General features: G+C 42.2%; 2 protein-coding genes across 2 annotated transcripts in view; both read left to right on the top strand.

The window, feature by feature from the left end:
• The first annotated feature begins 329 nt into the window (after positions 1 to 329).
• On the top strand, positions 330 to 6,031 carry fbxo22 (F-box protein 22). Its single transcript, XM_041895268.2, has 7 exons — positions 330 to 543; positions 1,112 to 1,244; positions 1,983 to 2,070; positions 2,308 to 2,406; positions 3,149 to 3,301; positions 3,648 to 3,813; positions 4,181 to 6,031. The coding sequence occupies exons 1-7, from the start codon at positions 413 to 415 to the stop codon at positions 4,572 to 4,574; spliced, it is 1,164 nt and encodes a 387-aa protein (XP_041751202.2). The 5' UTR covers positions 330 to 412; the 3' UTR covers positions 4,575 to 6,031.
• A 2,612-nt stretch (positions 6,032 to 8,643) lies between these two features.
• LOC121580199 (transmembrane protein 266) overlaps positions 8,644 to 11,996 on the top strand; it is a 59,417-nt gene continuing 56,064 nt past the window's right edge. The window contains exons 1-2 of the mRNA XM_041895260.2: positions 8,644 to 9,414; positions 10,777 to 10,919. Coding sequence (XP_041751194.2) covers positions 10,906 to 10,919 — 14 coding nt within the window. The 5' untranslated portion in view covers positions 8,644 to 9,414; positions 10,777 to 10,905. The remainder of the gene's footprint in view (positions 9,415 to 10,776; positions 10,920 to 11,996) is intronic.

The following is an 11,996-nucleotide window of genomic DNA, read 5'->3' as shown; positions in this document are numbered from 1 at the left end:
ATTATAATCAACCAATGCGGTACCTCCTTCAATCAATTAATTTAAGAAGAAACCCCCCCCCCCCACCCCCCCCGGATATTTCCAGGGCCATGCTTAGCCTACTATTTTTGTGTTATTTTGCTGTGATAAAGAAACTGCAAAAACCTTATTTGGAGAAATAAAGTGTTGGTTATTATGAGGACAATTATTGCTCAAATGCCAATGTACTGACAATTTAAGCCATGAATATATGGCACAAAATATAGATATATACTGTGTATATTCTAGGCAGATAAAGTGTACTCACCATTAGGTGGCAGTAATAGTGTATTTTCTCCCGAAAACTGCTTTCGATATTTAGCTATGCAATTTACATTAGCGAAAGGTCAAAAGACAAGTCCGTAGCTAGCTGCCAAGATCTTGAGAAGGAAATATGGATGGAAATACAGATATTTCTGGCGTTTCAGATGAAAGCACGGCAGAATATATACTCAGTAATGTGGCAGAAGTAGTGGAGAGAATTTTGACGTTTGTACCAACCAAATCGCTGCTCCAAATTGCGTGGTAAGTGACTAGCTAGCTAGCTAACGTTAGATAGTTAGCTAGCTAGATTAGCCACGGTGTGTGCTATCTGGAATCCTTGGGACGTCCATATCCCCCCTTTTAGGGTTTAGGGTAGGGACGTCCCAAGGATTCCTATTAACACTGACCGATTAGCCACAGTCAGCTAGCTAGCTAACGTTAGCCAGCACAGTGTTTTATCAACAATGCACGTTTCAAGTTCTAAACAGGACTGGAGCTGAAGATATGTAGCTAACTAGCAATCTACACTAAATGTGTATGTCAACTGTATACGCTTTGCTTGCAAAATAGGCGTGCAGCCATGTGAGACTAGCAAACGCTAGTTAGCTAACATGTAGCACCAACAGTTTATGTTAGTAATAATTATTGTATTACAGATTAGTGTCTGACTGATAAATTACCTAAATTAGCTAACCTAAGAAAGCTTGGAATCTAGCTAACGTTAGCTAGTTATCCCTAGACTGGTCGTAGGTATCATGTTCTTTAGCCAACTTCCTTGTCATGCCAGGATGAGTGAGAGCTAACGACGACTGTCTTCCTTATTGTGCAGTGTTTGCAGACTGTGGATGAACTGTGCACGGAGAGTACTGAGGGTCCAGCAGAAGTTGACGTGGGTGTCTGCCTCTGGACCGTCCAACTATGACGGCCATGCTCTCTGCCACAGCCTGGCTGAAGAAGTGGAGGTCAGTTTGACTACTGAAAATACACAAGACATTACAACAGGGTCTCTTTCAGGAGGACATTCATAAGTTTATTGATAGAAGTGTCATGAATAGAACAGACATGATTGCATGCCAGAGAGTAATCTCTCGTGTACAGACTACATAAACATAAATGGTATGTAGATCTGTCATTGGAATTGTGAAAAACAGAGTTTAAATGTACTTGGCCAAGGTGTATGTAAACTTAGACTTCAACTGTAAATGGTACCGTAGATCTGTCATTATACTATGAGCACTGATTGATAACGAGCAGCAATAGTTCCGGTGCTTGGGTTTTTCCTCACTGGTTTTATATTTGGACAAATCAAGATTTCGCAGGTGTTAGCATTCTTCTAATTTTGGAAGGGGAGGGGACATTTGGCCCATATATTTGCACGTAACTTGCAAAGAGAGAGGGTGGATCTCCTCAATCCGGTTCCACTCCTCGTTCTAGCATCTCTTCTCTTAACATGTACAGACCCAGAACTTAATCGAGCATCTGACCAATTATGCAAGACTTTAGTTCTGGGTTAACCGAGATTAGCCAGAGGCATGTTTGTTCTACATAATGCATATCTTTCTGTATGCTGTTGGCTAGTAGAACACAGTAAAGTTATAGCCTGGCACCTACAGTGTAACAGTGGAAGACAGTCTGTGTACAGGATGTGGAGTCAGACATTATTGAACACTGTAGAAACACTTCTCTCTTAATGTTTGCAGAATGTATACCTGCTGCCCAAAACAGTCTTGGTTATGGTGGACAGCGAGACCGTCAGTGGACAAGACTCTTGTTACAAGCAGAAAAAGGGTAAGACGTTACATTTACTACTCTGTAATAAAGCACACTGTATTAATCCAGGTCCGAGAAGTAAAAAGTACAGTGGCCTCTTATCTACTAGCTAACTTCCATTTAGTTTATGTTACTAAACACCTGTAAGTTGTTAAAAGTTGTAGGCCAAGTTGTGAAACCTGCTGCTTATACTAGAGACTCGGTCAGTAACAATCTAAATGTAAGGCATGTTTTAACCTGTATCCCCTCTTGCAGCACGCAAGACCCACCACAGTCCAGACTCAGTGGAGGAACTGAACAGGCTGTTCCCCAATGGATGTGACATCATGGGCATCGCTACTCCTGGCGTCGTCTGTAAGAACCACAGTATTTTCATATTTCCCTTCCTAATCCCTAATAACCAGAACACTGTGTGGTAACTAGTTCATGTATTATAATATGTTATAACACGTCATTTTCCTTCAACACTAACCTCCGATAGCTAGCCATAATTCACAGATTAATAATATCACAGATGAATGCGTCACCTGTCAACAGGGGATGGTCCACATTAATCTCCCCCTGCCTTATTAGCATAAGGTGCTCTGCTCTGCTTTGGAGCTAGGAAGGGAAGCATGGGGACTCTTATGTCGATCGATAGCCTAGTCTTCCAGGACTGACAACAGGATCTGTGCTCTGTATTCCTCTATATATTCACTAACCTAGAGAGAAGTGACACTTCATCAACCAAGTATGCAGATAGTATCTCTGCTCGTGAACTAAAAATCTAGCTTGGTAATATTGATTTGTTATTTGTTAAATGGTGTTTAGTCACATAGATTGAGTGCTCAGAGAACCAGAGAGGTGGAAAGCAATGCAATATGTTAAAATGCATTAAGGTTAGCTAGCTAACTACTTTAAATGTACATCATACAAGTGATAAATTACCAATATAAGGAAATAGGACATTGGTTGACAGTATGATTTGTCCGTTTACTTTTTCCCACAGTAACCCTGAAGAAGGCATTTACCAAAACGTGTTGGTTTTAACCATAAAACATAGATATTTTTTATTCCTCCCAAGAGTTGCTGAGTGTCTTTTCATCTTCCCCCACAGTAACCCCCAGTGGCTCCCACTCGGGTCCACCGAAGGAGTTCCAAGAAGGAGAGGCTGGCTACGCTATCATGTTCCCTAGGATGGAGGGAGTGGACATCCGCCCCTTTCACTTCTGCAAGCGCACCATCTCAGAGTCACACCTGGAGGAAGCAGGTTGGTGTGACCGACTGGGAGTTGAAGTTATGATGACCAGTTCAGAAATATACCTTGCTCCGCTCTCCCACATAAGGGTACCACAGTCAACCATTAAGCTGGTCAGTACTGTCTTGTATTTTCAAGTGTCAGTGCAGGTCTTGTTCTATCCCAATACAAACCCTGCAGTGTAAAGTTGATACTAGGATTAGTGTATGAGTGTGAGTGATAAATACCAATATTTACAGAAAAGAGATGGCAACAAACATGTCTACAGTATGCTAAACACATCCTTGGCTCTAGCCAACCGTCCACCATAATATGATTATCTCTCTGAACTCTCTTTGTTGTCATCCTGTCCCCTCAGGGCTGGTGAATAACCCTGATCTGCGTGTGGTGCTGCTGTTTGGCTATGAGGCCTACAAACCTGGAGCGGCCCGCTTCCTCAACCAGGTCCTGGAGCCTTTGGCACGCAGCAAGGCTCTCATCGCTGGGGGCCATGTGGAGAATGTCTTCTCCCCTGAAAGAGAGTGGTGAGTACCTGAGTGATCTGCAACTGTTCTTTTCAATGCTGAGAAAGGTCAGGAGTTCCCAAACAGGGGGTCATTTTATTGCGACCTCCTAGTAATCTACCCAGCGGCAAAACATATTTTTTAAGGTGGTGGGGGTCCTCAGCCGGATGCTCATCATATTCAGAGGGCCTCGACATGAAACGTTTGGGAATCCCTACTCTTACTATGCAGCTGTGACTTTGTTTTTGTCTGTCCCTCCGTCTTTCTCTGTAACTGTTGCTGGGGAACGTGTGACGGGGTAGGTCTGGCCCTGAGCGGTCCCAGGGTTAGGGTTTAGCTCAGTGTATTACTATACAGCTATGTGACTGTGGTCTGTCTTTCTCTGTAGCTGTGGCCAGGGGTCGTACGGCGTGGTGGGTCTGGCTCTGAGCGGTCCCAGGGTCCAGGGGGCCAGTGTTCTCCTGGAGCAGGATGTGAGCAGCCCCAAGGAAGCCGAGGCCACCATCCGGAGGCTGAAAGCCGCCAACCTCCCAGAGAGGAACACCCTGGGCTTCATGTTCGCCTGCGTGGGCCGCGGACACAACTATTACAACAACCAGCGTAACGTGGAGGCTGACACCTTCCGCAAGGTGTTCCCCAACATCCCACTGTTTGGCTTCTTTGGTAACGGGGAGATCGGGTGTGATCGTATCGTGAAGGAGGACTATACTCTGTGTGACACGGATACGGACAGTCTGCAGCATGGATACACCACTGTTATGACCCTAGTTCACCTTGGCTGAGGAGTCGATGGTCGTATTTACATTCAAACTGCAGTTTGTTTTGTTCACTTCAGGTTCCTATTGATTAGGTACGACACAGAAGAAAACCGTACGAAGCGGAGAGGTACTATCTTAACTGGCCCAATAAGAAACACCCGTTTTACGTCACAAAATGTTTTGAAACTGTGCGCCCTAATGAATACAACCCTGGTGTCTAGGTCAGACTAGCGATCAGGATCAACAACATTCTTGTTATCTCTCAGCGATGGTGGTATGTGATGGTGTTTGAAGTGGATTACAGCATGTAGATGTCTTTCTTTCAGTTGTGTTCAACTTTTCCCAATGTAAAGTTTTAAGTTTGTCAATTTTGGGGGGGAAATGCAATGTTTTATCTGCTGCGATAGAAGCAAATACTTACTTGATCATGCATTGATCAGTTTGAAACTTGAATAGGAAATATTGCTGATATGTTAGTGAGTTTAACAAGGTGCTGATGGGAATCAGAGAAGAAAATACTGTCCATTCATCTCAGTCCTCTGTTACAAAATAATACAGTGGACTTCCCCATGTAAAACATGTATATATTATCCCGATTACTCCCCAAATGTTATGCACATATTCAAAACATATAACTGAAACTAACTAATAATCTTGACCAGATGGTTTCTTATACCTTGTGGTGAAAAGTTACCAACACTTTTGTTACCCAATTAACAAATATAATTGTTATTAATTATTATAAATAATTGTTGAGAATACCGATCAGGCACTTTTTATTTAGGAAGATAAGGAAAGGAACATGTTTTGAACCTTTGAGAAAAATTTAGTTTGTCTTGATTTCAATGTTTTCTCCTGTATGCCCCTCTTTTAGTGTTAGATATGGAGAAAACCTTTTTGAAATGCAATTAAATCAAGGCCTGTTCCTACTACCTTTTAGAAGACTATTTCACACACTGGGCAATTCCATGGTAATAGAGTGATGCTGAGACTCAGATGTTTCACTTGAAAATGTATGTCAAACAAAAACCAATGATTGCAAAGTTTAACAAACCATACAACTCTATGCACAAGGATGACTTTTGACAAATTCCACAGAAAATTTTACAGAAACATATACTTGAAGAACAGTGCAGATGCAAAGTTTGGTAACAGAAAGAGGCTTTGTGCTGTTGGTGCTGTCATTCTGTTAGCGTGGAATTGCCTCACTAGTTCTATTTACTCAAATGGATTCCGTGGTTTAGACAGAATCTTTCTCTCTGCTGTGTCGTTCTTCATACTACCTTGTAAGGTCATATTTCTTGCTTCATTGGAACTGATGGTTTTAAAATTCATGTTATTATTTTACGTGTTCCACTCTCCAACAGGGTATTCCCGCTATTATATGATTTGTGTGTACAAACATAGTTTTGTAGTCGGGATTCTGTACAATATTCTGCTTCATTCATTGAATTTACGAACATATTATAATTCTGAAGACATTCCTTATGACAGTATTTGTTTTGTTTTCTGAAGGTATGAACATATGAAAAAAGATGTGGAAGTTCAAAACAGTTCTTTGGAGATGAATGTGCAATTTTACCAACCTATGTGTTTGGCTAAATGGGTTTGATTGCTTACTTCTTTTTTTTGTTTAGAATAAGCTATGGTAAGGTAGAACTTTGCAGCATAGCATACAGGCTATTCTCCTGATACTCTTTAATGGGGGAAATGGAAGATCACTGTTCATAGTTTTCTGTGACCTAACTTTTCCCAAATAATACTATACACTCTGCTAAGGTTTTCATCTGGATAACTAACTTTGCTTTATAGCAGATATTTTAGGAACATTGTCACCTTATACACTTTCATTATGTTCATTAGACAACACAGTTCAGTATACAGTGGCTTGCGAAAGTATTCACCCCCCTTGGCATTTTTCCTATTTTGTTGCCTTACAACCTGCAATTTGGGGGGTTTGGATCATTTGATTTACACAACATGCCTACCACTTTGAAGATGCAAAATATATTTTCTTGTGAAACAAACAAGAAACAAGACAAAAAAACAAAACTTGAGCGTGCATAACTATTCACTCCCCCCAAAGGCAATACTTTGTAGAGTCACCTTTTGCAGCAATTACAGCTGCAAGTCTCTTGGGGTATGTCTCTATAAGCTTGGCACATCTAGCCACTGGGATTTTTGCCCATTCTTCAAGGCAAAACTGCTCCAGCTCCTTCAAGTTGGATGGGTTCTGCTGGTGTACAGCGATCTTTAAGTCATACCACAGATTCTCAATTGGATTGAGGTCTGGGCTTTGACTAGGCCATTCCAAGACATTTAAATGTTTCCCCTTAAACCACTCAAGTGTTGATTTAGCAGTATGCTTAGGGTCATTGTCCCGCTGGAAGGTGAACCTCCGTCCCAGTCTCAAATCTCTGGAAGACTGAAACAGGTTTCCCTCAAGAATGTCCCTGTATTTAGTGCCATCCATCATTCCTTCAATTCTAACCAGTTTCCCAGTCCTTGCCGATGAAAAACATCCCCACAGCATGATGCTGCCACCACCATGCTTCACTGTGGGGATGGTGTTCTCGGGGTGATGAGAGGTGTTGGGTTTGCGCCAGACATAGCTTTTTCCTTGATGGCCAAAAAGCTCAATTTTAGTCTCATCTGACCAGAGTACCTTCTTCCATATGTTTGGGGAGTCTCCCACATGGCTTTTGGCGAACACCAAACGTGTTTGCTTCTTTTTTTCTTTAAGCAATGGCTTTTTTCTAGCCACTCTTCCATAAAGCCCAGCTCTGTGGAGTGTACGGCTTAAAGTGGTCCTATGGACAGATACTCCAATCTCCGCTGTGGAGCTTTGCAGCTCCTTCAGGGTTATCTTTGGTCTCTTTGTTGCCTCTGATTAATGCCCTCCTTGTCTGGTCCGTGAGTTTTGGTGGGTGGCCCGATCTTGGCAGGTTTGTTGTGGTGCCATATTCTTTCCATTTTTTAATAATGGATTTAATGGTGCTCCGTGGGATGTTCAAAGTTTCAGATCTTTTTTATAACCCAACCCTGATCTGTACTTCTCCACAACTTTGGCCCTGACCTGTTTGGAGAGCTCCCTGGTCTTCATGGTGCCGCTTGCTTGGTGGTGCCCCTTGCTTAGTGGTGTTGCACTCTGGGGCCTTTCAGAACAGGTGTATATAGACTGAGATCATGTGATGGATCATGTGACACTTAGATTGCACACAGGTGGACTCTATTTAAGTAATTATGTGACTTCTGAAGGTAATTGGTTGCACCATATCTTATTTAGGGGCTTCATAGCAAAGGGGGTGAATACATATGCACGCACAAGTAATTTTTTTCATTTCACTACACCAATTTGGACTATTTTGTGTATGTCCATTACATGAAATCCAAATAAAAATCCATTTAAATTACAGGTTGTAATGCAACAATATAGGAAAAACGCCAAGGGGGATGAATACTTTTGCAAGGCACTGTATATCACCTAATGTTACCACACAACCATTCTGTGTAGAGCTAATGGGATTCTTTTAAAATGGTTATTTAAATAGTTTTCTCTGGCTTTAATATGATGAGCAAAATGTTTAAGGTTACAAGCACTTTTCAACTGTATGTGTGCCAAATTATATATGTTTGATTTATTTCAAATTCAATAAATGACTGCCATTGAAATGTCTCCTTGCTCTCTTGCTTTCTCTCTCTCTAACCCCAGCACAAGAGTCACATACGTGGACTCTTCAGGTTTAGGTATCCATGTACTGATATTAACATTTAAATGAAAGATTAATAGAATAGTAAGCCTCCCATGTATATATAGTCTTCTTATATAACAGGCCCAATTGTTCAGAATTGCTCTATCATAGACTACAATTATTTCATATCGACCATTTCCTTCATTTCCGAAAGCCTAAGCTCCTTGACAAGCAGGCGTGTTTGATAAAAGGCTGCGAAGGCTCTATAAGATTGATTGATGTGCGCTCTAACCATCGACTGGCCATTCCTGGTGAATGACAAACTGTTAAGCCAATTGGTAGAAAGATCATTTATATTCCCATAGTATCTTGAATGTAGAAAACGATAAAAAACCTAAAGCCTATGTAGATTGAGAAAGGCAACCCAGGCATAAAGCTATAGGCCTACAATTCAAGAGAGGTGACTGAACCTCAGTTTTCATTCGGTTATCATCAGGATTTGGAACTAGAACCCCCCTTTCAGAATCCACGGAGAGCAAACATGTGAGTCGTGACCGAAGCAAGCAATGACACTGTTATAGCCTAAGATACTGCCACTATTCGGCATGAAAACAAACGGCAATGTTTTTGACGTCGTTTCGCGAGGATTAGGCTACTATTCTCGGTTTTGCGAGGGAGAGAGAGCCAGGTATCCCAGCGCGGCACTAGAGAAGCCGGAGGTTAATCACGTTTTCAGCACCTGGACAGCTCCTTCCGCAGCAAGGAGTCCCTTCTGCGATCGCGGGGGAAGCCCTCAACCCTCACTAGTAAATCTGGAGCGGTGTAGCCAACACAACACACACAACGTTCTGACCTTTCTTCCTCCTCTCTCTAATGATGCTGTTAGCTGGTTATTTTATGGTCAGTCAGGGACACTTAATATGATTTTGCTGAATGACGATAGTGCTTGCATTTCGGCTCCAGTCTTTTCGTTTTGCTCAGGATTCTAAGCAGCAGCGGCGGCAGGGGTGCTTGTCCAATGTAAAAGTGCTCAGGAAGGCAGCAGCCTACACATCGCCACGAGCTTGGAGCACGAGCCTCACTCACGCTGATCATCACCGAGGGAGACATTATAACGAGCACGCGGCCAACGGGAGGCTCGATTAGACTGTCAACAATGTAAATCAAGACAGGTAGGAAGGTTATTCTTTGGTTCAACTGAATAATAGATTAGTTGTACATTGCCGGCGCTCTCCCCGGTGTGTAGACTACAACGGGGACAACCCTGCTTTACGCACTAGGCTACTATAGTCTCTCCAGTCTGCTTCTATATTCAGGTACTACAGCGACTAAGTATAGTCCTAACGTGGATTAATGCTTGGCTTAGTCCGTTTCAATTACTATTTCCAGTAGGATTACATTATTATTAGTTCCCGAAGAGGGAGGGAAAGATTTGCATGTCAGGCGACCTGTCAGTTTGGTTTTGACGTGGATATGGGGCTGAGTTGTGCTTTGAATTTGATGTAACAGAAAAGCCTTGTAAAATGAAGCTAAATTATGAAGTAAGGGGGCCGTTAGCCTACTTTACAATTCAATGAACTGTGTGAGACCCAGGGCATGTTCCAAATGGCGTACATAGGGTCACTTAAACGTAGTGCACTATATAGTAAGTAGGGTGCTATGTGAGAAGCATTCCCACAGAAGATCAGAGGAGAGATGGATCTGAACTGATAGGCTACTGTAGCTTATTAAGGTCATGCAGAGACCAGTGGACAGATCTCTACTTGATATTTTGTGCTGATCAGGCAAAGCACAGTCTATGAACTCTCAACATTCAAACGCAGTGGTCGAAAAAGGGTATTCAAGAGAATTTGCTCAACATAACCCTTAATACAGTAAGTTGGGATGTGCTGACAACCTTCAGTTGTTGTAGTCTTTAGAAGAAGTCTCTCAATATACCTTCTCACCAGCACCATCTGAAATGTAATGAGGGGCAACACAGAAAGATTTGACCTGTAATGTCTCTCACATCTTCTCCATTTAAAAGTATTGGTGCTGTAGTGTATGTCTTGCATTTAAAGTGTTATTGAATGACTCATACATAGCCTACCATACTCTCAGGGGGTTGCCATAATAATGTGTCACTGTCTGTCAACAATCATATCTAAATAAAGACCGAGCACCTGGGTAGGTTTTCACTCATGCATGTCCTGTGTCGAGCGTAATGGATTTTCACAGAAATAACTCAACAATGGACTCATTCTATGGTGAGAGCAGCTCTTCATGAGTATTATCCACCAGACGTGCAGGTGATGTGCTCTTACCATAGACATAGAATAAATCATCTTTTACTTTGAAGAATTGCCGCTGTAGGTTACTCTTCAAGCTACAATTATAGTTATTCATTGTGTCAGTATCCCCATACTGTTTCTGGTGCCATTATACTGGTGCCATTATACAATGTTTTACTGAACTCATAAACATCTTAGTGTAATAAGGATGTAATATGGTTGTAATACATGTCAGGTGTAATTGATATTTAATGCAATCCCCAGGTTCAACATGAGTCCAGCAGAGTCTATCTGGTGTGGTGAACTCAGGAGCTAAGAGAGGCATAGCCTGACTGAGAACTCAGTGAAGATCATAACCTCCTCCTCTTCCTCTCTCCTTAACCATCCACCAACATGGCAAACCCGCAGTAAGTATAGTACATTACACCACCCAGTGTGTGTGTGTATCTCCTCTCCCCCCCCAGAACATGACCTGTGCTCAGTAAGATCTCCCCCCCAGAACATGACATGTGCTCAGTAAGATCTCCCCCCCAGAACATGACCTGTGCTCAGTAAGATCTCCCTCCCCCTAGAACATGACCTATGCTCAGTAAGATCTCTCTCTCCCCAAGAACATGATCTGTGCTCAGTAAGACGTCTCCCACAGACTTCTCTGACCTCCTGTCACCTCTCTTCCTGAATAACAAATATGGTATTGTACACACACGCACGCAAACACACTGACACACACACGCACACACACACACACACACACACACAGAGACAGACACACACACAGAAAGAAAGTGAGAGAGAGAGAGAGAGAAAGAAAGAGAGAGAGAAATAAAGAAAGAGAGCGAGAGAGAGAGAGAGAGAGAAAGAAAGAAAGAGAGAGAGAGAGAGAGGGAGATAGAGGGAGAGAGAGTGAGAGAGAGAGGGAGAGTAAGAGAGGGAGATAGAGAGAGAGAGAGAGAAAGAGAGAGAGAGAGAAAACGACAGCGGCCATGTTACAGACAGAGGCAGAGCTCAATGATATTGCAGAGGGACACCTCATCGGTCAGCTCATTTGGAATTGCACAGTCTCGCCACTCTTTCACAAATTCCTCTTACCTTGCCATTTTTTCTTGCTATCCTCAAGTCTTTTGATTGGTTGATTTATTGATGAGAGTGTGTGAGAGAGAATGTGTGTGTGTGTGCCAGTGTGTGCGTACAGTTGAAATCGGAAGTTTACATACACCTTAGCCAAATACATTTAAACTCAGTTTTTCACAATTCCTGACATTTAATCCTAGTAAAAAGTCCCTGTATTAGGTCAGTTAGGATCACCACTTTATTTTAGGAATGTGAAATGTCAGAATAATAGTATAGAGAATGATTTATTTCAGCTTTTATTTATTTCATCACATTCCCAGTGGGTCAGAAGTTGACATACACTCAATTAGTATTTGGTAGCATTGCCTTTAAATTGTTTAACTTGGGTCAAACGTTTCGGGTAGCCTTCCACA

This window comes from Coregonus clupeaformis, chromosome 15, assembly GCF_020615455.1.
Source record: "Coregonus clupeaformis isolate EN_2021a chromosome 15, ASM2061545v1, whole genome shotgun sequence".
NCBI classification, from domain to species: Eukaryota; Metazoa; Chordata; class Actinopteri; order Salmoniformes; family Salmonidae; genus Coregonus; species Coregonus clupeaformis.
This window is presented reverse-complemented; position numbering and strand designations above follow the sequence as displayed.

Bases quoted from the DNA above. Each gene is read 5' to 3' on its own strand.
- fbxo22 (XM_041895268.2), top strand. From the start codon at position 413: ATGGATGGAAATACAGATATTTCTGGCGTTTCAGATGAAAGCACGGCA. The intron at 544-1,111 runs GTAAGTGACTAG...CTTATTGTGCAG, and splicing joins TCGCTGCTCCAAATTGCGTG to TGTTTGCAGACTGTGGATGA. The intron at 1,245-1,982 runs GTCAGTTTGACT...TAATGTTTGCAG, and splicing joins GCCTGGCTGAAGAAGTGGAG to AATGTATACCTGCTGCCCAA.